Source organism: Ictidomys tridecemlineatus, chromosome 11 (assembly GCF_052094955.1).
Source record: "Ictidomys tridecemlineatus isolate mIctTri1 chromosome 11, mIctTri1.hap1, whole genome shotgun sequence".
NCBI classification, from domain to species: Eukaryota; Metazoa; Chordata; class Mammalia; order Rodentia; family Sciuridae; genus Ictidomys; species Ictidomys tridecemlineatus.
Genome location: NC_135487.1, coordinates 3692294 through 3717123, shown reverse-complemented (window position 1 = coordinate 3717123; position 24830 = coordinate 3692294). Strand labels below are relative to the sequence as shown.

At 51.6% G+C, this 24830-nt stretch overlaps 3 protein-coding genes and 1 pseudogene across 7 annotated transcripts in view; 2 read left to right on the top strand and 2 right to left on the bottom strand.

Moving 5' to 3' along the window:
- Nucleotides 1-2489, top strand: part of Dnajc11 (DnaJ heat shock protein family (Hsp40) member C11) — a 60328-nt gene extending 57839 nt beyond the window's left edge. Inside the window, exons 13-16 of the mRNA XM_005334736.5 lie at nt 629-686; nt 796-938; nt 1441-1570; nt 1928-2489. Of these exons, the coding sequence (XP_005334793.1) occupies nt 629-686; nt 796-938; nt 1441-1570; nt 1928-1953 (357 nt within the window). The 3' untranslated portion in view covers nt 1954-2489. The remainder of the gene's footprint in view (nt 1-628; nt 687-795; nt 939-1440; nt 1571-1927) is intronic.
- Nucleotides 2490-3643: 1154 nt separating this feature from the next.
- On the bottom strand, nt 3644-9370 carry Thap3 (THAP domain containing 3). Of its 5 annotated transcripts, none has more exons than XM_078025160.1 (5): nt 9240-9370; nt 7943-8135; nt 5163-5225; nt 4682-4867; nt 3644-4376 (listed from the first exon to the last, which is right to left on the bottom strand). In XM_078025160.1, exons 1-5 carry the CDS (start codon nt 9311-9313, stop codon nt 4092-4094), a joined length of 801 nt encoding a protein of 266 aa, XP_077881286.1. In that variant the 5' UTR covers nt 9314-9370; the 3' UTR covers nt 3644-4091. The 5 variants fall into 5 exon arrangements, with proteins under 5 accessions (XP_077881286.1, XP_077881287.1, XP_077881289.1 ...); XM_078025161.1 differs by having other exon boundaries at nt 4682-4786; XM_078025164.1 differs by having other exon boundaries at nt 4213-4258; nt 4682-4786.
- Nucleotides 4783-6798, top strand: LOC110599058 (eukaryotic translation initiation factor 1 pseudogene; annotated as a pseudogene).
- Nucleotides 9371-10228: 858 nt separating the features above from the next.
- Phf13 (PHD finger protein 13) lies at nt 10229-17795 on the bottom strand. The gene is made up of 4 exons (XM_078025159.1): nt 17408-17795; nt 15697-15798; nt 13561-14095; nt 10229-12944 (listed from the first exon to the last, which is right to left on the bottom strand). Exons 1-4 carry the CDS (start codon nt 17444-17446, stop codon nt 12718-12720), a joined length of 903 nt encoding a protein of 300 aa, XP_077881285.1. The 5' UTR covers nt 17447-17795; the 3' UTR covers nt 10229-12717.
- Nucleotides 17796-24830: the final 7035 nt, after the last annotated feature.

Below are 24830 nucleotides of genomic sequence, written 5' to 3'. Positions count from 1 at the left end.
CCCTGGGTTCAATCCCCAGTGCCACACACACACAAAAGTAGCTGATATTTCCTCTTTTCCTTCCCATTTTGTACTGCCTTCTTTGGGACATGAAGGAGTAGATGTCTTGTATGAATGGCAGGGGACCAGGGGGTTCTTGGTGGTCAGAGTTCTTGCTGTCATCAGCAGCAGGCAGACAGCCTGGAGCAGGCCAGGGCCCGTGTGTGCAGCTGGGGGAGCACATGCCATCGCAGGGAAGTGCAGTCCAGCCCAGCTAAATGGTGCCCCACACAGACAGGGGGTTCCTTTCTCCAGAGGCACTGGGAGTTCACTTCTTGGGTGAAATCTCTGTAAATGCCAACAGTATAGTCTACCCACTCGTCCAGGATCCCTGGGAAGGGAGCTGAGTGCTGTTGCTCCCACTGGGGTCATTGTGTGCATCCTGCCATTTCAGCTCCCAGTTACCCGAGCCACCTACTCTAGGGCTGAGAGCCTTGCTGGTGGGGAGCTGAGCACCAGGGCATCCGCTCCTTCCCTTACAGACCCTGAGCACTTGTGCTGGCCTGGACACGGACTATCTGCCTGCGACTGACCAGCTCAGGGGAGCAATCCCAGCAGGCTCTGATGTGCTTCTCGTCTTTCCTGGCAGGTTCGGTTGATGCAGGAATCTGTCCGAAGGATAATCGAGGCCGAAGAGTCCAGAATGGGTGAGTAGGCGTGTCCTCTCTTGGGCTGGGGTGGGTTCCAGGGGTCTCAAAGATCCTAAGGGAAATACCCAGAGAAGGCCTGTCCCTGCACTGACTGGTCTGTCCTCAGGGCTCATCATCGTGAACGCTTGGTACGGGAAATTTGTCAATGACAAGAGCAAGAAGAGTGAGAAGGTGAAGGTGATCGACGTGACTGTGCCCCTACAGTGCCTGGTGAAAGACTCGAAGCTCATCCTCACGGAGGCCTCCAAGGTGCAGTGCCAGGCCCTGGCCTCCCACCAGAGGAAGAGCACCCTGGCCTCGCCCGGCCAGCTGGTTGCCGTGGCCTTCGTGTTGCCAGCATCCGCTCCATGCACCAAGTAATGCCCGTGCTGGAGCCGTGGGCCGTCTTCATTTGTTTATTCTTAAATCTGTTTGCTCAGCAAGTGGCAGCAAATGGAACACACACTTCCCTGCAGTTGTGTTGTTCACCTCTGCTGTGTTCCAGAAAGAGGGCAAAGCCACTTGGAGCACATGTGAGTCTCGCCTTCGGAGCCTGGGGTGTGAACTCTCCAGAATTCCAGGGCAGATCAGCTCAGGCCAAAGAACTAGCTTCCTGGGGAAGCGGGGTGCTCTGCTGGGGCAGGCTTCTGTGGGACAAGCGGTTCTGATAGTCACACTGGTTCCACCTCCAGAGTGCACATCTCCTTCCACGTGCACAGTGAGGGGAGAAGGAGGCAGCGCAGACTCCGAGACTCACCGTGGTTCTTTACAGGCGGGCCTGCCAGGGTTCTACGACCCGTGTGTGGGGGAAGAGAAGAGCCTCAGAGTGCTTTACCAGTTCCGAGGTGTGCTGCACCAGGTGACGGTCCCTGACAGCGAGGCCCTCAGGATACCAAAGCAGTGTGAGTAGCCCCTCCAGTCACCTGTACGTGGGGTAGCACGTCAGGGTGACAGCCACCTTCCCACTGGGTCCACCTAGGAGCAGGGAGGGCAGCTGGACCCTGGCCTAGTGATTTGCCCAGAGCCTGTGATTTGTGCCCCAGAAAGCAGTGTCAGCCCTTTCACAGGTGAAATTGAGAGTAAGCTCTTGACCAGCGCCTGTAGTATGAGTGGCTGGGAGTGAAAGTAAACTTCTGCGCTCCAATGAGGTCCTGGCAGTCTGTGCTGTGGCCATCTGTGGCCTGAGCATTGCTCGTTCCTCAGCCAGGAAGGCATGGAAACGGACGCCCTTCTAGCCTGAGGTGGCTCTGTCTTTACAGCTCACAGGATCGACACAGATGGATAAACTGCTGCAGAACCTAACTAAGAAGAGGCTGCAAAAATCTTTTCCTGGGAGTCTACAAATTTGGAAGCAGGGAAGCCCCAGACCCAGATGTTTCTATTTTATTTTATTCCTCTAGAAGGTGAACCACATCAATTACGTGAAGGGACACGCAGTCGCCCAGCGTTGTCGGTGCTGGTGGTAGGACTGAGGCGGCCCCACACGGGCCAGACCACAGCATGGTCCACGGCTTTTACCAAGAACCATGTTCCTGGAGGGCAGGGCACATGACCAGTTCTCTGCACACCTGCAGCCTGGCATCCAGCAGCTCTGGGGTCTGGAGGCCTTTGTGGGCCACTCTGTCCTCACACGGGACAGCTGCTCCTTAAGTGCCCACTGCACGTGGGCAATGTGGGAAGGAAGGAGGCGTCCATAGCCAAGGCCTCCAGGTGAGGGATCTGCCCAGCCACCCCACAAGCCACCTTCCTCTGCCGAAATGTCACCAAGTGAATGTGGAGAGGGCTGCGGGTTTATAAAACTGCTTTTTATCTGCAAACAAATGGGTTTGGAAACTGGTCTCTCTTTCCCCACTCCCAGAGCTCCTTCAGTCATTCCTCTTGCCCCTGGCTTGGAACTTGATGTAACCCCAGAGCCTGTCCCTGTGGGAAAAGGCCCTGCCACCAGTGGACAGAAGCTAGCTGTGTCCATCTCACCCTATGACACATGCTCCCCTCCAGAGTTCGGTGCTGGAACTAGGGGAGTTCTGCACAGGAAAGGCAGATGAGAAGGGCCTTATGCACCCAACCAGAGGCAGGGACCCCAAGGCTGGCCCCAGCACCTGTGCCTCTGGTGAGTGCCCAGCAGGTGGCACTGTTATCTCAAGCCCGGCTCCTTCTGGGGTGTCTGCTGAGACCCTTTGGTGTGCCCCACTTGCTGTGTGCCACAGTGAATAGCTCCCTGGTGATCAGAGACTTGTCAGCTGGGCCTTGGAGCCAGCAGTGGTCACTTGCTCATGGCCTCCAAGCAGATGCTGCTTTGGCAGTGGTGATGACCACTGGCCCTAAAGGCTGAGGTCACTCTGGCCTCCAGCTCCCCTGCAGCTGAGATCAGGCTTCACTCCCCAGCACTGTTATCTAGGTAACTGCTGATGACCCCTCTCCAGTTTTTAAAAGTGGTTTAGATTGTCCAATTCTGTAATATCTCAATTTTAAAAGGGGAAGTTTGTGGCTGCCCCATGAGTGAGCCCGAGCTCGCAGCCTGGTGGTCCGTCCCCAGGGCACTGCTGCTGTCTGTCTGAAGCAGGCTGTTCAAAGGCACTCTGCCCACAATAAAGATGTCCTGAGAGCTGAGGGTAGTTATTTAATTGATCTGTGTGTTCATTTTTAGGAGTTCAAAAAATAAATAAGTGGCTGCCTCTTCCCCAGAGGCCTGGTTCTTGTCCTGATTCTTCACTGTTGAGCCACGTTTTACACCACAGCTTATCTTTCCCTTTGCCTTGAAGATGTGATTCTGTTTTCTACATCAAACACTGGCCTCCAGTTAGGAAGTCAGTTCAGCTAGGATGGATATCTGATTAACTAAAGTCACAGCTTTCTTTTGTAGTCACAGGTAGGCACGCCCACCCTATTCTTTAATGGGAAACAGGAAGTTGATCCTCTTAGCAGCAGGGAAAGACAAAATAGCAGGAGAAAAAATGAAATGAAGGAGAGAACACTGCATGTGGAAAGACACTTTATTCTGGTGTTCACCACCACCAGGTGGAAAGGAGGCACTTCTCCCAGCTTACTGTCCAGGATGACAGAGGGGACCCACTCACGGGTCTCGGCCATCGCTCCCTCTGCATGGGGGCGGGAGGGCCCCACAGGCTGTCCCTAAAGGAGGTGCACTGGCAGAGTGGGTTCCTTCCTCAGGGAGTGGCTGTGACACTGTCAGGTCAGTTCTTCAAGCTGGGGTTCCAACCATGTTTGCACAGAAACCAGCCTCACCCTGGCACTTTGGTGCCCCAGCAGGTGTGGCTCTGGCTCACATCCGTCCCAGCCCCTGCTCCCCCGGCAGAGGCCCCTCAGTAGACCAGGTGGCCCCTTCCTCAGTGTCAGCAGCAAACCCAAGTGTCCATGACCAGAGCCCCCAAATCACTGCCTGCTCTGGGTGCTGTTTCCAGCTCAGCTCTGCTGCTTTGGCCGTGGCCTGGCCTGGGGTCCCTGCTGACCCCCTCTGTGTGTGCGGAGGCGGCTGGACATCCTCTGCATCACCAGCCTCTGGGCCTTCAAGCGCTTTCTGAGCTTTTCGTTTTCTTTCAGAGTGAAGAAGAGTTTTTTTTTCAGGGCATCTAAATCCAAAAGGGCATAGCTGTGGTCAGAAGCCTGCATGGGAAGGGCCCTCTTCAGCTCAGCGGGGCTGGCTGGCCAGCCAGGAGCCTCTGCTGCTTCTGATCTCTGTGGCAAAACCTAAGGACAGAGTTGAGCAAGAGCCATGAGCTGCCCAGATTGTCCCCAGTAGGAAGACTATCCCAGTTGGGGCCACCGGTGACCCATCGCCAGTCCAGTTCTGCTCCGGCCCTGCCAACAGGGCGCTGCCACTGCTCTGCCGATACACAGTGTACCTCAGTCCTGCTGGTCACCTTTACTGGGAAGCTCTAAAATCAAGGCCACTGATCCTGCTCCTCATTCTCTTATTGGGGCGAACAAGGTTCAAAATGAGCTGCCAAGATCAACTGACCACACGCTGCCTTCTGTGGGGACCCATGTCTTACCTGCTGCAGGGGGCCTTCAGGGTTTGGGGGCAGCTGCAGCTCTTCCAGCACAATGTCCATGCTCTTCCTTGGGCCATCCTCCTTGGCCGCTGCCTCAGGGCAGACCTGGGAACAGCAGGCAGGCAGGATGGCGAGGCAGGGAGACACCAGACACCACAGCTGCCACCGTCCGTCCCTGAGCAATCCCTGCATAAGCAGCTATAGCCAGGGATGGCCACAGGGCCTGCACAACAGTAGAAACAACCTGCCTCTTATGCCACAAACCTGAGACCAGGGCACCAGCCGTGGAACCCCCCAAGGTGTCTCACGCTGAACAGAAAGAGGGATGGCTCTCCCTTCACAAGAAATGAAGTGACCCAGACTCTAGCTGTGAGGAAATGGAACAAACCCCTGCAGGCCAGCCATATTAAGAAGCTGCTGCCCACACTGTAGACGCCACAGTGTCACTGAGATGAGCAAAGAACAGCCAGCGCAGACTCACCTTCTCTCCCTGAGAGCCGGCATCTCCTCTCTCCCTGGCTCGGTTTGTGTTCTCCCTCACAGGCTGCAAGACAGGACATAGCAGGTGCAGCCAGGGCATGATGAGATCCCCGTCACTAAGGTCCCTTGGAGCCAGGACTTGGGCTCCTGTGACCCCAGTGTTCAGCCTGATGCAGGGCACACCCAACCACTCTTGCTCAGCCTGTGCTCCCTTTCTCCAAAGATGTTCCCAAGTCCCAAGTCATGGTCCGGAGGCCCCTAAACAGGTCCCTGTAGAGCCAGGACTTAACAATACACACGTGTTGCCCCAGGGCTGCCATCTGGCCATCAGTAGATGTTTGTGACAGCTCACAATGGAAAGCCTGGCACCACAGACACAATCTGCACTCCCTGCCCAGCAGACGTGCCTGCAGGAACCATAACCAGTTTCTCTTCACCAATCTGATGTGGGCACCAAGCACAGCAGAAGCACACATATCCTCCTGGCCAGCTGTGTAACTGACCTCTTATTCCTGGGGCAAACATTCCACACATGTGTGTGAACATGATAAAACGACTCCACCTCTTAACAAGCATGCACCGAGCAGACCCCTGGGTGCGGGGCGTACGGCACTGAGCCTATCCCTGCCGTCATGGTCCTTCCATGGTTCGGTGGGTGTACACATTAGGAAGACCAAGGGCAAGAAAGGGGTACTATGGAGAGCCAGAGGGACAGACAGACCTGGAGATGAAGCAGCAAGGGTGGGGGTGGCAGGGGAGGCCTCGTGAAGGGCAGAGCCAGGGCAAGCTTCCCACTCCTGAGCTCAGGCCCACCACTCGCTCCCAGGACCAGCCAGCCTAGGGGCCTGCTGCTTGTCCCACACCACTTTGCCTTCCCACTTCAAGCAGGTGTACCCTAGGGGCCCCCAGACACTGGCCTCGGCACACCTAAGAGTTTAGGAGTCAACTCAGTCTCCATGGCTGCCATGTCCAGCTATTGTGGACTCCCTCCCAAGCAGAACTTGAACTTCCTGTCCCCACTAAGGCATGTCTACCTTCATGTCCCATGGGAATGTCAAACTCCACCTGCACAAAATCAAACTCAAGCCACTGCCAAGGACTTAGCAGCCTCACCCTTGAGCCCCCTCGCTTCCAGATGTTCTATCCCCACTGCCCACCTTCCCCTGGCAGTTTCCACGGAGGAAGAGGAATAGTAGCCTATGTCTGTTACCCAGGACCTCTGTTCTTTCGACCCCTTAGCTAATGCAAGTAAGGGTGGTGACCTGCTTCTTGCTGGCCCCGAGGGTTATATCCATATGAGAAATCAACAGAGACAGCAGGAAGACCCTAACCACTGTCCAAGGGATCGATGATGATGACAATAAAAAACTAGTGGAGGTGTTGAAGAAGAAATTGGCCTGCAATGGTACTGTCCACTGAGCATCCAGAAGATGCAAAAGTAATTCATTTGCTGGGTGACCAGCGCAAGAATATGTGCCAGTTCCTGGTAGAGACTGGACCAAGGGCGATCAGCTGAAGGTTTTAACTGTTTGTGGCTCACTGAAGCTCAAGTGAGGATTTCCCTGCAATGAGTCCCTTGTCTCAAGTTCAAAAACCTCACAGCTTATAAAATTTAACCATTTGAGATCTGCTTGTAACTTGTAGTAGGGTAACTCCTTCACGCATACACTGAAAACAGCCATGCCAAAAAAACCTCAGGGAGTCCAGGAACCACCTGCTCCAGGGGCCAGCAAGCTCTGCAAGTCTTGGACTTGCAGCCTCCAGAACTCTGAGAAAGAAATGCTGCCTTTCAAGCCACCCAGGCTAGGTCCTCTGCTATAGCAACCTGAGCTGGCTAAGACATCCTAAAACCCCATCGCTTGTCCATGCTCCCATCCTCTAGGCCCAGCTCCTCTCCCCAGCTTCTGGGACCCTCCAAAAACTGTTCCCAACTCTGACCAAATTTTTTTGACTGCCAGGCTCTGCCCACTGTCCCTGAGTCCCCTCTACTGCTCCCCCTGCAACACCATTCCATTCCCCTGGCCCAGCTCCTCTCCCTCACATCACTGCAGGCCCAGCAGTTCGTGGCACAGCACACAGTAGGACCGCTCAGTGGTGCACGCTGCACAGTCCTGGTGCTACTAAGACAAAGAGCACTGTGCCTGTCTGCAGCACCAAACCTGCTGCCTCAAGGGGAAGGAAGATCTTCCCTGCATGGTCCCCAGCCCAGGGAGACCCAGGCAGAGCAAGAGGCAAATGACCAAACTCAGCCAGTCAGCTGCTCCAACAACAACTGTGGTGAAGAGGCTGGGTTTGTTTTTAAGAGATAAGCTATGCTGTCCAGGCCGGCCTCAAACTCCTGGGCCCAAGCAGTCCTCTAGCCAGAATGCAGGTGCACATCACCATGCCCAGCGTTACATGATTTTATTTTTATATTTTTGGTACTGGGATTGAACCCAAGGGCACTCTACCACTCAGCTACATCCCCGCCATTTTTGTTTTTCATGTTGATACAGGGTCTTGCTAAGCTGCCCAGGCTGTTTTCATACTTGTGGTCCTCTGGCCTCAGCTTGGAGCCACTGGGATTACAGGGGTGCATCAATACACCCCACACAACTTATTTTAAAGCAAAGATCACAGCCAGCAGTGCCAGCCTCTGGGGTCCAGAGCCCTGACAGTACCACCCCCAAATAGTTCTTGACCTTTGCTTTTCCTGCAAATGCTACCTCCACCCCCAACTGCTGGAGGAACCCATTGGGCTGAATCTGAAAAGACCAAAGGCGGCCACCGGCATGTCCCTACCTGCGTGGAGTCCTGAAAGGCAAACACTGTCGGCACAGCATTGTGCTTCAGGTTTTTGCGGTTTCCAAATGCACTGAAGCATTCGGGTCTGAAGTGCTCGGAGCAGATGACCGTGTGCTGCTTAGGCTTGAAGCCAGCCCGGCCGATGTTCAACACCCACTCCTTCAGCAGCTCAGGCCGGCTGAATGGGAACCTGAGGTGCAGACAGAGGTGAGAGGTCTGGCAAAGCTGAGTTCAGCACTACTGCAGGGTACTTTATTGTACAGCTTTGGAAATTCATAATCCCACTTTGTTAGATCACATCTAATTTCTGGAAGGTTCTGGCTGTTAACAGCATTCTTAATGGAAACCTGAGAGGATAGACATGGTCAAAGAGCCCAAATGAGGGGCTGGGACTGAAGCTCAGTGGTAGAGCACTTGCCCAGCACATGTGAGGAGACAGGAGACAGGTCTCTTGCAAACTGTCCAGAGCAGAGTATTTGTTGGAGGGTGAGGGTGGGAGTTGGTGCCACCCAGATGCCCTTCAATTGTAGGGCAGATGAACTCTGGTATATACATTTGATGGAATACTATACTGCAAAGAAAAGGAATGGACAGCTTCTGCACATGGCAAAGGATGACTCTGAAACAATCCTGAGTCAAAGACAGAAAAAATACATGCTGCGATTCCATTTCTGTAAAGTTCAAAACAGGCCAAATCAATTCATTCTGATAGAAGGCAGGACATTCCCAAGGGCAGATGGGAGGAGGACGACTGGAAAGGGGTGCAGCAGCTCATTCAGCAGCCTTCATGAGCCTTCACTACATGAAAACAGGTCTGTGTACGAAGGTGTCGTTTTCCTACACCTACGTTATACATCAATAGAAACATTAAACAGTGCCATGGCCAGAGAGCACAGGCCGTCGACCCTCTAGAGACGCTGCAGGGCGGAGCCCTGGAGGAGTGCTCTCCTGGGCAGGGGGCCCTGGCGTGCTGGAAAAGGGGTCCTGGGCTGCAGCACCCCTTCAAATGCCCGCCATCCTCCCATGACCGCGCGGTCCCTGCCAGCCGCCTGGCCCCGAGGGTTCCCATCCGTGCTCGCCAAAGACGGGTCGGGAGCCGGCTGGGCAGGGGCGCGGCGAGCCGCGGAGGCCCTGGGGGGGGCGGGGGGGGTCCCGGCGCAAGCGGCCCTCTGGGGGTTCCCGGCGCAGGCAGAGCAGCGCGGCCCCTCCTGGTCCGCCCCTCCCCACGGTCGTGACGGCCCCGCCGGCGCCCCTGGCCTGCGAGCCCGGCTCCCGCGCCCCGCCCGGCCCTCACCGGTGGAAGGTGAGCTGCTTCCTGCGGTTGCTGTAGCGGTTGCAGCACTGCCGGGCCGCGCACGACTTGGGCATCTCGGAGCCCAGCCCGCTGCCCCCAACAAAGATGGCGGCGGGGCTGCGGGGCGCGGGGCGGGGCGGCGGCGCGGGGCGGGGCCGTGGGCGGGGCGGGGCCGTGGGCGGGGCGGGGCCGGGCCGCAGGCCACCGCGGGCCAAGGCCAGCCCAGCCCGGCCCGGCGCGCTGCTCCTGCTGTCCCCAGGAGTGGACGGGCCGCCGGATCGGGGTGCCCCCGGCCCCAGCCGCACCCGTAAAGTCAGCCACCCACCGGCGGGAGCGCAGCCCCAGCTGGCCAAGCCCTAGGCCTCCGAGGCTCTCGCCCGCCGACAGCCTGGACGGTAGGACCGAGCCCAGTGCGCTCGGCTGTGCGGGTCTCCGTTCAGGTGGTAGGGTTGGGATCTGACGTCACTGGAGGGGCCAGCGGCTGGCCTGATAGTGCAGACTCGGAACTGGGGATTCCCCAGGATAAAGGAGCAAAATGAGCACCAGGGGAGGTTCCATCTGGGCTTGCGGAACCTCGGTAGCCTCCCTGGCGTCCAGCAAGCCAGTCTGACCAAGAAACAGCGAGAAAGCTTTCGAGGGTGCTCGGGATGAAGGATTCACTAGTAAAGCTATGGAGATGGGCACGTGGCGCCGGCTGAGGCCGGAGGATCACAAGTTCCACGCCAACGTAACCTAGCAAGTTCTCAAACTAAAAAATAAGGGATGGGGATGTGGCTCAGTGACACAGGACCCCCCCCCCCCCCCCGCAGTGTGTGTTGGGGGGGGGCCGCGGAAGAGTATTAAGAGCTGTGGGCATTTTTTCAAACTCCTAAAATGCCAACTCCAGCTTTAATCGGCCAGAATCCCCCTGTAATTCTGGCATGAGGAGGCAGTTAGAAGCACTGCCATCCTTCGGCACAGAACAAACACCTGAAGCTAGACCAGACCCACAAAGTAGCAATATCTTTATTTACAAAATATACAGTTTCACAGAAACAGCTCGCTTTATACACATAAACTTTATAATTACACAGAACCATGTAAACGATGTTTAGTGTCTGGCCTGGCCAAAGCCCATGAGGGGCCTACTTTGGGGGTGACACCTTTCCCTCCCCTCACTTCATTAGTGATCAACCAGGAGCCCCTAGATTGGTCATGCCTAATTTGCATAAAGAAGCTGATTGCAGCTGCCCAGCTCAATCTATCCCAAAAACCAAGGTTTGTGCCTACCATTGCAGACACCACCCACAGAGATAGATTTGTTAAAACACAAACAAAATCAAGGAAATAAATTGAGATGAGTATCAAACACGTTCCAGAAGCATCAAACCTTCTAGCACACATTAACCATCACCAGGGTTGGCAGTTCCAGTCTAAAACCACACATATTCTTAAATGCACTTTAAAAAATCTTGTGAGTTTAAAAAAAAAAAAAGAAAAAAAAACACCTTAGAACTTTGGTTATTCTCATGGTGAAGATAGGGGACAGGCATCATCATGGGGCAGATCTTTGGCAAATTCCTCCCCAACTTGTCCTAGATGTTTGCCCCAGTCAGAGTCAGACAATAGCCTGCGGACAAGGTTTCTCAACCAGCTATTTCTCTGCAGCAGAACTCTCCCTTGGGATCTCCACAGTAAACTGAGTTTGAGAAGCTATTTCTCTCTACTTTCATACTTTAATATAAGCAACAGGACTTTTAAAAACTAAGACAGTTGACTGGACAAGTGTGAAGGATATCAGCACAAAAAAAAAAAAAAAAAAAAAAGGCTCTGGTTAGCCAAATAACATTTCAACCCCTTGGTGCTTCAGTGAGTGAACATGGGGAATGGCTGGTGGTGGCCTGGGCATAAATGTGCCACAGAGAAGGGAAATTCCCATCAGGGAGACTGTGGGCCCATCTTGCTTCAAATAATATGCAAATAAATATAACTTGGGTGTTCTTCCCTTTTCATGCCTTACAAGAAACAATGCAATGAGAACACAGCCACCACTTTACAAAACATTCTTGAGAACATATACTTGAACTGAAGAGTAAGGTCGATTTCAGAGAAAACTGAGGCCTCTTCTCTCCTTGAGCCCCAGAACCACCAGTGTACCAGGTATACTGCCCTTGAGCACAATCTGCAGGGGCTTCAGGGCTTAAGTTTCTCCAGATCTGGGCTACAAAGGGGCCTCTCCAGTCCAGGATCCCCGCTAGAATCTGAGGAACACATCATAGTTCAACAGTATATTTCTTTCTTTTTTGTGTGTGGTGCTGGGGATTGAACCCAGGGCCTTGTGCATGCAAGGCAAGCACTCCACCAACTGAGCCAAAGCCCCAGCCCTCAATAGTATATTTCTAAAGACCAGTGTTGCTGTACCACTCACTCACTCACCAATGCAAACCAAAAGGACTCAAGTCCTTCTAACCTTGCCCTGGTGGAACCAGCAGGCCAGCCTGTCTCAAAGGGCATACTTAAATCCCCCACAAGAGAGACCTCCTGTTTTTCGGTACCCCATCATTTAAAGGAACACCATTCATGTCCTAGCAATTGCCTAATCTTTAGGTTGCTACTGGAATAAGTAAGAGGAAGAGATTAGAAAACCTAAGCACTCCCCATGCTTGAAAACAGCTTGCCTGGGCCACCTGAGGTGCCTTTTACACCAACTGGAGAGAAAGGAAGGGCACCAGGCGAGAAATCGGCCAATACTTTTGGCTGCATCGTGCAAAGACAGGTTTTTCACATCGTGCAAAACAGGAAACCGAGTTATGAATGTGGGCTATCTCACCCCCCAAGCAACCCTTTCCACAGAGCAGTGACCACATATAATCCCTTCAACAAACAGGGGAAACCAAAGAATTACAAGCTCACCTGACACCCCAGAACTCCTCTTGGTGACATCAGAAGACGCCAGCAGCAGCTCCCTGGACTGGCAGGGGCCATGGAAACAGGTATTGAGTGCAGGCCACAGGGAAGGGGACACTTGGATGGCTGCTGTACAGACACTTACGGTGAGAGACTGACACTCAAGAAGAAACGTACACATATGGCTGTTCGTTTACAGGCTGGGGAAACCAAACATCTCCTCTCCCCAACAGTGGAAGCAGGAATAACAGCTAGCACTTGTTCCAACAGTGGGAATTTGTTAACAATGATAGCAAAAATTCACAACCACCACATACCCTCACTTTCAGCTGAACCAAACCCACCATACTTGGGTGTTTAGTCCACTTCCACTGCAGAGAACACAGCTCTGGCAGCAGCTTTGGCCAACAAAGATTTTATTCGCTCACTGGCTATGTACAGTTTCCACCTCGAACAGCCTGTCCTTTTGCTTAGGCACCTGAATGGCAGGATCTGCCTGTACCAGAGCTGGGAGTTCTGTGCTCAACTGAGGGAGGGCCACAGAGCTCCGATTCCTTCCAGTCCCTCGCCTGGAGTCTCCTCGCCAGCGCAGTCAGTCTAGGAACAGCTTCCGGGAACCCATTCGGGAACGGTTGGAACGGCGGATGTCAAACTTGGAGTCCCGGCACTTTTGGCAGACAAACACTTCTGGAACATTGGACTTCCGGATTTTCGCACAGGACAGGTGAATCCAGGTGTGGCACTCATTACACTCTATCATAGGGCGGCCAGCAAATGGCTTCATGCAGAAGCAGGTGACAAGGTCCCAGGAATCATCATCTGGAAGGAAAGAAACACATTTGAAGAGGGGAAAACTTTTTTGGTGATACTGGGAACTGAATCCAGGGGAACTCTGAGCTATGTTCTCAGACCTTTTCATTTTTTATTTTAAAACAAGGTCAAAATTGTTGAGGTTATCCTGGAACTTGTGACCCTCTGCCTCAGTCTCCTGAGGCACTGGGATCCCTTTTGACAGCCACTTTCCCCCAGAAGAACTGCTCGTTTGACAGGCAGAACAGCTGGGCATGGCTGCAACCCACAACCCAGCCCACAAAACAAGCCCAACTTCCATACGATGCCATTCTCTCTACAGGAATGTGCAGTAAGTGTATCAGGAGGGCACTCAGTTGTAGAGTGACCATTTCTACATCTTGAGATCTGCTGTGGCACCTGGGCTGTTTCAACACTGCTAAGCATCTCTGCCCACCTTCCTGCACTTTCTCCCACAAGGACAATGGGCACTCTGCAACCACACTGCAAGGAAGGGCCCAGTTACTCTGATTGGAAAAGATTACTAAAACAACCCATCTTAAAAAAAAAAAAAAAAAGAGGAGGAAGAAAACAACTCCTCTTCTGTTCATCAGCCCATGAGTCTCCACCCTTCTGGGATCACTACCTGAATCCACCATGATGTCCTCATCGTTGCCGGTGCTGTCCTCATCTCGGAACACCACCTGCTTTCCTTGCCGGACAATAGTCCGTTTGCCCTCAGTTTTTATTTCTTTGACCTGATCGGGTGACACAGTGGCACAAGAGCCACTTGAAGGAGTGTCGGAGTCCCAGCCTGAGCAGGGGTCGCTGGGAGCCTGAGGGATATCCTGCAGGGTAGGACTTGTGGGGGACTCCACATATGGATCTGCAGCTTCCAGCTTCAGCAATCCCCCTCTGTATCCCTCCTTCACAGGCACATCACTGTCCCTGCGCTTTCTCTTCTTCTTCTTCTTCAGCTTGTCCGTCTTCTTTCTGTCCAGCAAGAAGTTACTGGGCTTGGCTCGCTGTAAGAGGGTGGGCTGCAGGTGGCTGAAGCAGCGGTCAGACACTGGCAAGGGCACAGAGGACGCGATGTCAGTGAAACCAGTGTCCCAGCCATCACTGTCAATGGTGCCAGCAGTGCTGTTGGCAGGGCTGGGGCTGCTCCTCAGAGGGAGCTCCTGAAAAGACAGGCAAAGGAAACAAATTCTGGTTACTGAGACCCCCAGTGACAAGAGCCAGCCCCCAGCAGAGCTTCCCCAGTCACCCATCACCCAGGTCGGGCCTCCCCTCCAGCAATGAACAAGCACAACCTCAGCCTTGGTGCTTCTCAGCAGCACACACCAGATTAGTACTTTAACATGAGCCTCTGGTGGAAGAACTGTCTTCCCTTGCTGAACTCTCAGACCCTGCCCCAGAGTGAGCTGATGTTCAAATGCCCAGGGAAAGAGCTGAGGGTGTAGCTCAGTGGTAGAGGCCTTGCCTAGCATATCAGCCCCAAGGGGAAAATTTAAAAATTGAGAAAAGGACCTCTGCAGACACACTCTTATATCTTTTTTTTTTTTAAGGTCTCTCTTTCCATTTGTCCTCCCAAGAGATGTATTTTTTAAATTAAGTGAATTTAAATTAGTTTTGAGAATTCCTACAGTCTTAAAGAAACTGAAGACATCCTAGAATATTGCAAAATCAAAGTAAATAATTACCGCCCTGAAGCAGCAAACTAAACTCTACAGTTCTTCAGATCATTCAAGCATATTATCTGCAAACAGTGGCAACATTGGACGTGGTACAGAGCACACATAACCCACCTATATAGCCAGTGGAAAGAATAAACCAATGCTATGGTTTTTGCCTCCTGAAAATACCAGATCCTTTTATTTGTAGCTTAATATAATATGAATGAGGCCCCTGAAGTTTGAGCACCACAGCAGCTCTGTCCCACAATCCTGTCCTTTTCTCCATTTACATAGGATCTGGGGGGGATGAGTCTCTGAAGATTTGGTTATGTGCTGTTCACAGCCACCAGGAGGCTGCCTGAGAGACAAGTGTGGACCCTGGGTCCTAGGGCAAGGTATTTCCCTGTCTGCCTCAATGACCTCTCACCCTTAAGGGCCAAAACCAGTGTCCAGTCACTGTAAAGAGAAAGTACTGACAAGAAATTCTTAAGAGCAGACAGATCCCAAATACATTATTTCCAAAAAATTTTGAAAGTTTATTAAATCATTTCTATACAAGTCTATATTTTCTACCACAGCTTTAAGAACCACTTTTCTGCATGGTGGCACACACCTGTAATCTCAGAAGCTCAAGAAGCTGAGGCAGGAGGATCACAAGTTCAAGGCCTCAACAACTTAGCAAGACTCTAAGCAACTTAGTGAGACCCTGCCTCAAAATAAAAATTTTTAAAAGGACTGGGGATGGGGCTCAGTGGTAGAATGTTTGCTTAGCACATGGGAAGCACTGGGTTCAATCCTCAGCACCACATAAAATAAAGGTTTTGTGTTCATCTACAACTGAAAAAAAAAGAGGCGAGGGAGGGGGGCTGGGGATGTAGCTTAGTGGTTTAACACCCTTGGGTTCAATCCCTGGTACAACCACCCAAAAAAAAAAAAGAAAAAGAAAAAAAAAAATCACTTCACTGGCTAGTCTAAACTCCCAAGAAATGAACTCCTACCAGACCACTGCCTGAGATCACCAGAAGCAAGCCCTTCCAAATGCACTTGGACCAAGTGCTGGGGTGCAACTGCACAGGGAGCCAAACTTCAAATGCCTGCATATTTACCTCCTTTGGGTAAGGGATGTATCCAGCATAGGCCAAGACAAAGGTGCAGAACTTGTTGAAGTCCTCTACAGTCCTACGCCTCTTGCAACTGGGGGAGTACTCCTGTTAGGGAGAAAAGGGAGTGTGAAGGAAAGAAAGGCTTCTAGGTGGGACTGCAGACAGACAAGGAAGCTGAGCTTCTACTGTCAACCACTTAACAAACACACTGATGGATTTACAGCCTACAAAACAGAAGAGGTAAGTTCAGGTTAAGAAATAAAACAGTTTTCAGAAGAGCCAAAATGGTAAGATTTTGTGCCAAGAACACTGGGAATCTGACTAAGAGATAAAAGGTGGCAGGAAAGTCGACCTCTTGGTGCTCATGTGGCATTTTATGACCTTATCTTCTGGTTCCTGCACATATCGGGAGCTCTATGTTTTTTGCTACAGGTTTTCCATTTTGAAAGTAAACCACTGCTACTGCTGTAACTAGAGTGCTGGGACTTGGAAAACCAACACTTATCCGGCCCTGCTCTCCAGGCTGACCCCTGCCCCGCCAGGGCGGGTGAAGACCAAGTTTCTGTGAGTCAGGAGCCCCCCACAATCCTCAGGGTCGGGTGCAACCCAGACAGGGAACCAGGTACGCTCCGGCTGCACGCCGAAAGGCTGGACCCGGACACCGGCCCCGGGGACGCGGGGGACGCCCTCCTCGAGAGGAGGGAGTGCGGAGGCGCCCTGGCCGCGGCCTCCCGGTAGCGCGGCACCCAGCTTGCGGCCGGCGGGAGCGCGCCGAACAAGCCACTTGTTGAGCGCCCTCCAGCTCCGGGCAGGCCGCCGCCCCCCGCCGGCCCCCGCCTCCCGCCCGAGGCCGCGGCGCGACCGCAAACTCAGGGACAACTTTACTCGGCGGGGCCTCGCTCCGAGCCCGGACGCGAATGCGGGCGCCGCGCCCTCAGGGGCCGAGGCCGCGCGACCCCGCCGGCGCCTGCCCGGAAGGTGCGGGGCCCAGCCGCGGAGCGGGGGCGGGGGCGCAGAGCCCGTGGGCGGGGGTGCCCGCGCCGGGGGACCGCGGACCCGCGGGCGCCCGGCGCCGCCCCTCCCCCACCGCGGGCGGCGGACCCGCACTGGGGCGGGGGTCCGCGCAGGGGCCGAGGGCAGCCGCGCCGGGGCGGGGCGGGCCCGCGGCTCGGGCTGGCTGGCGGAGGGCCGGGCGGGGGACCCCGCGGGACGCGGCCCCCGAGCGCCGGAGGGGGCGGGGGCCGGCGGGCCGCGCGGGGGCCAGGGGGCGGGGCGCGGCCGGCCGGGAGGGGGCGGCGGGCGGGCGGCGCCGAGCCGGTCTGAGGGGCCCGAGCCCCACGGGGGGGGGGCGGGGGAGGGGCCGCCGCCGCGGGAATAGGGGCCCGGGCGGCTACGGCCGCGTCCCGGGGCGGGAGGAGAGGGGCGGGGGCGCAGCCGGTCCCCGGGCTGTGCGAGGCCAGAGGGGCGTCCTCGGGGCGGGGGTGGGCGCGGCGTCCCGGGAGGGGTGCGGGGCGAACGCGGGCGTCCGAGGCAGAGCGGCCGAGGACGACCCAGCGAGGGCCCAGGCGGGGGGCGGGGGCTGGGCTCCGGGGGCGGCGAGGGAAAGCTGGGGGAGGGGACCGGCTCGGGCGGCTTCCCGGGGGTCCGCCTGCCCCGAGGGGCGCAGGATCGACGAGAGGAGGCCGGGGGCGATCGGGGCGCAGCCCGCACTCACCTCCGGGTGGAAGGCGGCGGCGCAGGAGTCGGAGTCCATGTTCCGGGTGGGGGGCGGCGGCTGCGGGGGTGCAGAGGCCCGGCCGCGGCAGTGGGGCCGCTCGCGGCCGTGGGCTCCGGCGACCGCGCAGGGCGAGGGGGGACCCGGGAGGAGTCGCCCCGGGAGGAGTCGCCCCGGCAGGAGGTGACGGGGGGCTCGGCGTGTCGTGCCCCGGACTAGGTGCTCACGGACTGGCGGCTACACGACCAAGCAGAGTGGGCGATGCAGCTTCCGCGGCCGGGGCGGCGGAGAGGCGGGAGAGGCGCTGCGGGGGGCGGCGGCGGCGGCGGCGGCGAGCGGGAACCCGACCGGCTCCCCGACCTGACGCCCAGTTCGGCTCGTGTCTCGGGAGGGAGGGCGGGAGTGCCGCGAGGCTTGCCGGGAAGTGTAGTCTGGGAGCCGCGGCGGGGGCGTGGCGCTGGCGGCGCGGGGCATTGTGGAAGTCGTAGTCCGTGTAGCGACTCCGCGGCGCGCAAAGGCCGCCGGGGGACTCCACGTCCCATGGGGCTGCGCGGCTGCCGCCGATGCGCGGGCGGAGCAGGGCGGGGGCGGGGACTGGCGTCGCGGGTCGGTGGGGGAGGGGCGGCGACGGGGGGCGGCCCTTCCTCCGCAGGACTCGGGGTGGCCCCGGGGGGCGGGGGTCCCAGGGGCGGCGGGGCGAGCCGGGCCGCTGCGGCCGTCGGGCGGAGCCCGCCGATTCCGGACGGCGGGGCGGGACTCCTGCGGGGCGGGCTAGCACAGTGGAGCCGGCGGAACTCCGCGGACGCGTCCTGCGCTCGGGGGCTCGCGAGGCGCGCTTTGTGCTTTGCCCTTCGCGCTGCCTGGGGCCGCGGCCTCCTCGCCCTCCCGGCTGGTGTTGCTGCGGGGAGGACCGGCGCGGGGCCCGGCTGGACGCTGCCCTTAGCGGCACTGGCCGGGCTGCCGGAGTAGCGGGCGACGTCCGGGACCGACCGCGGGGTGCTGGACAACTTTGGATATTGAAGGTTGACTTCGTGGACTGCCCTGGTGAAATGACCAGGAGCAGGCCTGGCGTTCTGTAGCACTAAGGATCCTAGAAAGGGAAAGTGTTTATATACAAAATGCAGATGAGCCCCTAACGTCATATTTAGTAGATTCGAAGACGAACTGTTAAAAGGGAATGACATAAAAATTTTAATCCAAATCAGAAAAGGAACTCCTCAGCGCTCTAGGAAGATGAGAATATTTGAGAGGGCGTGTGTGCTCTACCTATGGCTATTGCTAATTCTGTGGTTAAAATGATTCTAATGGAAACGTTTGGTGATTAAGAGAATGGGCTTGCTTTAGAAATACGTCTAGCCTCAACTTCCTAAGCCATAAATTTTATAGCATAGTGCCTTGCTCAATAAATGGTAGCTTACTCTTGTTGTTGTTTTATTATCTGTGCAGTATGGCAGCCCTTAGGAGGGCTCCCCAGAGGTGATAAACTGAGGCGCTTTACAGGATAATACGCAGATAAATTACTAAGATGAAAAGGAAGACTGGGCACTTAGCCTGTCTCTTCAACAACTTATAGAGTTGTCTTATGTAGATGATTTAACCACAGACTTAATATGCTATCTGATTTCTATGGCCAAAGCCAATGTCCTGAGGTTAGCCAGTATTGCCCAAAGGCACCAGGAGCAACTTGTTATGCCTGAATAAAAAAGGACTTTGAAGATATTATCCTTTTGGTAGCTTAAAAGATACATCAAGAAGAATAATTATTACAGTGAAATCCAAATGAAACATGAGAATTGTTTTTTTGTTGTTGTTGTGTTGTTTTGTTTTGTTACACCTGATTTATTCCCTATGGTAAATATTACACATAATAAGCATTATGTCTTATACAACACAGGTCAAGAAACCAACTGGGATGTGGCAAGGTAGTAGAGCTTCCACCTGTCATGCTGGGGTGCCTGAATTCAATCCCCAGCACCTTAAAAAAAACCTGAAGATAGAATGCAGGGTTTTATACAGGACCCCTGGGTTGCCACAAGGAAAGAAAACCCCAGATCCAAGTGATAACCCCTCCTACTCAACACTTTAATGCAATAGGTGTTTCTTGAATTTGGTCCTTAGTAAACAGTAATTATTGTTGTTTGCAGTACCCAGTACATGCTAGCACACAGTAGGCAAGCACTTTGCACTCTAGTTCCAAGCTACATCTGTATTCCTTTTTTTTTTTTTTTTTTTTTGGTACCAGGGATTAAATTCAAGGACACTCAAACACTGAGCCACATCCCCAGCTCTTTTTGTATTTTATTTAGAGACAGGGTCTCACTGAGTTGCTTAGCGCCTTGCTTTTTGCTGAGGCTGGCTTTGAATTTATAATCCTCCTGCCTCAGCCTCCTGAGCCATTGGGATTACAGGTGTATGCCACCAGCCCCGGCCTAGGATTACTCTTGAGTAGCAGATTCCAGGCCCTGACCCAATGCGCCTGGCAGTAGTGATTCTTTTTTTTTTTTTTTTTAGAGAGAGAATTTTATTTTTTAAGATTGAGAGAGTTTTTTAATATTTATTTTTTAGTTTTCGGCAGACACAACATCTTTGTATGTGGTGCTGAGGATTGAACCCGGGCTGCATGCATGCCAGGCGAGCCAGCGAGATACCACTTGAGCCACATCCCCAGCCCACAGCAGTGATTCTTGGTGCCAGTACTGAGTGCTGTTCTTTACTAGTCCCTCTTCCTGCCACTCCATTAGTAGAGAAGGGTTTTTGTTATTGTTGTTGGTCTCCCCTTCAATTTCCCTTAGAAATTTAGCCTTTTAGAAGACAAAAAAAAGAAGAAGAAGAAGAGGAGAGGACTATAGCAGCAGTAATTGACCCAACTTCAATAGTGAATAAGTATTTGTGGGGTAACAAAGTGATAGATAGAATGCAGGGCTCTATAGAGTGTGACAGGCCTGGGTTTGTGCTGTATCTCCTTTATTTTTCAGGTGTACTGTACTACTCCTGGGCTCCAGGGGGCGAATCTAGAATTCCTTGAGTAATTCAAGAGCATTAGCCCCAGTAGTCAGATCCTTGGAATCTATGATTCTTTGTTTTCTGTTAAAATACACACACACAAAAAAAAAAAAAAAAAAAAAAACCTGCTGCAGAATGCTAATTCTCAGATGATTGAAGTTGCTTAGAAAAGAGGAGGGGGGAAAAGCCAACATTAGCACAGGTTGTGACAAGTTAAAAATACTCAAATACCCTGGGTTCCCAGTTAGTAACTTGAGAATGTAGTTATTTTAATTGAGTTACCAAATATAGCTTCACCTTCCTAAATATCAGTGGCTCCACTACATTCATTTGGGGGAACACTGAGGAATGCTTTCTGCTTCCCTTTTTAACTGTGTACTTGAGTGTTTTTCCCAGAACAATTTTCTGCTGTTAGTTTTTTTGTTCAGGTAAATGGTATATCCTCTGGCCCCCATCCCTGGGGGTTGAACCCAGAGGCAATCTACCACTGTACTACATTCCCAGCAGCTTTTATTTTCTGTCTTGAAACAGGGCCTCCTGTATTGCCAAGGCCAGCCTCAAACTTGTGATTCTCCTGCCTCAGCCTCCCAAGGGGCTAGGATGACAGGTGAGCTCCCCTGCACCAGCCTACCCTGGCATATTCATGGGTTTTTCCTGCCCTTAGTACTCAATTCCTAAGCTGCCTTTACTCACTTCCATTTTCCGAAAATGAGAAAAAAGTGAAACTTCCTCAAAGTCATACTGTCTTCAACTTTTACTGCCTTGACAACTGGACCAATATGTGTGTGAATGATTTTAAGTCAATTTCTAGACTTTGTATTGTCAGGTTTTCACAGAGGAATGTAAACTGCTATGAACAGAGAAATCAATTGAATTTCTTTACAAAATATATTTATTTTTTTGTTGTAGTCAGACACAAAACCTTTTTTTTTAATCAATTTATGTGGTGCTGAGGATTGAACCTAGGGCCTCACACATGCTAGGCAAGCGCTGAGCCACAACCCCAGCCCCATCAATTGAATTTCTTGTTATGGTTCCTACTGGTAGAATATAAGGATTACAGCAAGTGCAGATTAAAGTCTTAGAGTATCTCATTTACATATATAAATGCAATGAATTAAGAGATTACTATGACTTTCCTTAAAGAAAAAGATTAAGAGCATTATTATAAGCCACACCTTAAGGAATCAAAAAAAATTTCAGGTTTGTAACAGGAGAAAAGGCACAATGGTTTCTGACTCCAAATGCTGGCTTATATATTCCTGAGTGTTCCTACTGAAAGTTTTTTTTAAAAAAATGGCGATAGGGACAGGAAGGTCAACTTCCAACTCCACTAGAGGCAGAGAGAAAGACAAATCCTTCCACTTGGCTGCCCCCACCTCTAGCATGCTAAGAAGACTCAGTGCTCCTGGAGACTCAGGCCCGGTGGCTTGCCAGGGTTCAAGCTCTGAGAGGTCTACACCCAAATGTAGCCAGCACCTGTGTTCTGGGTCTTTGGTTCAGATTTGGGTGCTCCCTGGAGATGAATGAGACCAGAGTTACCTGCCTGCACAGCAAGACTTCATCTGGCTCTCCCTTTCACAATGAGAAAGACAACAGCCAGCACACAAAACAACAATGTAATCCCCCACACTCTGTGCCACTAGAGAAGCTCAACCTAGTGGTGGTGTAGCAGGATAGAACAGTTTGATTACTTTTTCCAGTGTCTGCTGTTAATACATGAGGCACATCTGTCCTGAGTAGGGATAAATGACTCTTATGGAGAAAATAAATCCTGGAAACTTTCCTCTCTTTCTTTCGTGCTGAGGATCAAAATCAAGTCCTGGGCTGGGGTTGTGGCTCATAGTAGAATGCTTGCCTCGAATGCATGAGACCCTGGGTTTGATCCCCAGCACCACATAAAATAAAAACAAATAAAAAATAAAGATATTATGTCCTTCTACAACTAAAAAAAATATATTAAAAAAAAATCAGGTCCTACCACAAAGTCACGTCCCTAACCTGCCTGCCCACTTCAAGTTCTATGTTGGGGTGCTTAAATACACTTATGTAAAATAGGGAACAAAAAAAGGAATAATATATACACATATGTGTGTTTATGTGTGTGTGTGTGTGTGTGTGTGTGTGTGTGTGTGTATATATATATATATATATATATATATATATATATATATTTTCCCCCCCAGTAGGGATTGAACCCAGGGTCACACTTCCAATAAGCAACACCTCCAGCCCTTATTATTTTTTTATTTTGAGACAGGGTCTTACTAAGTTGTTTAGGGTCTCATTAAGTTACTAAGGCTAGCCTTGAACTTGTGATCCTCCTGCTTTAGTCTTCTGAGTCACTGGGATTAAAGGGGTGTACCACCAAACCCAGGTAGAAAAAATAAATTTTAAGAAATGCCAAAAAGTAAAAAGGTAATAGCTTTTTTAATATTTATTTTTTTTAGTTATAGTTGGACATAATGCCTTTATCTTATTTATTTATTATTTTCATGTCGTGCTGAGGATCAAACCCAGGGCCTAGCAAATGTTAGGCAAAAGCTCTACGGCTGAACCACAACCCCAGCCCTGAAAAAGGTAATAGCTTTTAAAATGATCTTAGTCACTCCTTGTCCTATTTGTCTAAACTGAAATTCAAACACCAAAATTAATAGTTTAAATGTTTAATTAAATATGGGGCTGGGGCTGTGGCTCAGGTAGTAGCATGCTCGCCTGGCATGCATGCGGCCCGGGTTCGATCCTCAGCACCACATACCAACAAAGATGTTGTGTCCGCCGAAAACTAAAAAATAAATATTAAAAATTCTCTCTCTCTCTGTCTCTCTCACTCTTTTAAAAAAAATGCTTAATTAAATAGTACCATTTTTGTTGGTACATGTTAAGTTATACATTATTATAAACAAGTTACCCAAAGAACATTTTCATGATTTTAGAAGATGTGAACTGGGCTGGGGATGTGGCTCAAGCGGTAGTGCGCTCGCCTGGCATGCGTGCGGCCCGGGTTCGATCCTCAGCACCACATACAAACAAAGATGTTGTGTCCGCTGGAAAAAAAAAACAACTAAACAATAAATATTAAAATTCTCTCTCTCTCTCTCTAAAAAAATAAATAAATAAAATTTTAAAAATTTAAAAAAGAAGATGTGAACTTGTAGAATTTTCATGATTAAAGTTTAATCTATAAACAAAGGCATTGCCCACAAACTACTGCTTATTTGGCAGTTTAAAATCTTCCTCACAAACAATAGAATTTGCACCACAGGAAACTGTTGTATGATCTCACAGGAATTTAAATCACTTTAATAAATACAGTTTGCTTATAAATTTCTCTATAATTAATATAGCTTGAATATATTGGTGGTATTGTCACACTATAGTGAATAAATTTCTCACATTCTCATTTTGAACTCATGGAACTGACAGGAAAAAGAGGAATTAAATAGCATGCCTGGGTTGGTAGGCTATTCAGAATTCCAGACACAGCTGATAGGTCTAAATCTGTGCCTTTCTATTCTAACCATGTGCCTTTACTGACTTCCATACATACATGGTTTCAAACATTTGCCTGTTAGGTGTCAGATCCTGGAAATCAAGAAATATGCTTTTTCTTCCTCAAGAACTGATTCTTTAGCCAGGCACAGTGGCACATGCCTGCAATCCCAGCAATTCCAAGACTGAGACAGGAGGATCGAAAAGTTCAGGCCAGCCTCAGCAACTCCCTCCAAGCAATTTAGCAACTTAGCAAGACCCTATCTTTAAAAAAAAAAAAAAAAAGGATATGGCTTAGTGATAAACTGAACATCTCCCCCACTGGAGATTGAACCCAAATCTTGGCACATTATAGGAAAAGGCTCTACCACTCAGCTGTACCCCCAGCCCTTTATATTTTACTTTGAGAGAGGATCCTTCTAATTTACCCAGGCTGGCCTCAAATTGACCCTTCCCAAGTAGCTGGAATTACAGGTGTGCACCACTACACCCTGCCCCATCCCTGAATTTTTAATTTTATTTTGAACTTGTATTCTTTTTTTTTTAATTGCAGCTTTATTTTATTTTATTTTTTTTATTTTTTTGGAGTTCAACTTTTCATTTCTCTGGTTGTACACAAATGAACATGTATTCTTTAATACACAGGTAATGTATATTTAGTATAGAAAGATAAATTGCAGCCAAGCAAGAATATAACAAATCTGTGCTGGAGATGTGGCTCAAATGGTAGCGCAATCGCCTGGCATGCATGCAGCCCGGGTTTGATCCTCAGCACCACATACAAACAAAGATGTTGTGTATGCTGAAAACTAAAAAATTAAAATTAAAAAAAAAAAGAATATAACAAACCTACCTACCTTGAGAAAAAATTACTTTTACAATTTTTTCATTAGTACAAGAACACATATATGGGCTGGGGTTGTGGCTC

What these genes read in the sequence shown, in the direction of transcription:
- Thap3 (XM_078025160.1), bottom strand. Translation starts at nt 9,313, where the DNA reads ATGCCCAAGTCGTGCGCGGCCCGGCAGTGCTGCAACCGCTACAGCAAC. An exon ending in CCGGCTCTCAGGGAGAGAAG is followed by an intron (nt 4,868 to 5,162) that starts GTGAGTCTGCGC and finishes CTGCTTATGCAG; the next exon opens with GGATTGCTCAGGGACGGACG. An exon ending in CTGAAGGCCCCCTGCAGCAG is followed by an intron (nt 4,377 to 4,681) that starts GTAAGACATGGG and finishes CTCTGTCCTTAG; the next exon opens with GTTTTGCCACAGAGATCAGA.
- Phf13 (XM_078025159.1), bottom strand. Translation starts at nt 17,446, where the DNA reads ATGGACTCCGACTCCTGCGCCGCCGCCTTCCACCCGGAG. An exon ending in ACATCCCTTACCCAAAGGAG is followed by an intron (nt 14,096 to 15,696) that starts GTAAATATGCAG and finishes CTGTCTTTTCAG; the next exon opens with GAGCTCCCTCTGAGGAGCAG. An exon ending in GGACATCATGGTGGATTCAG is followed by an intron (nt 12,945 to 13,560) that starts GTAGTGATCCCA and finishes CTTTCCTTCCAG; the next exon opens with ATGATGATTCCTGGGACCTT.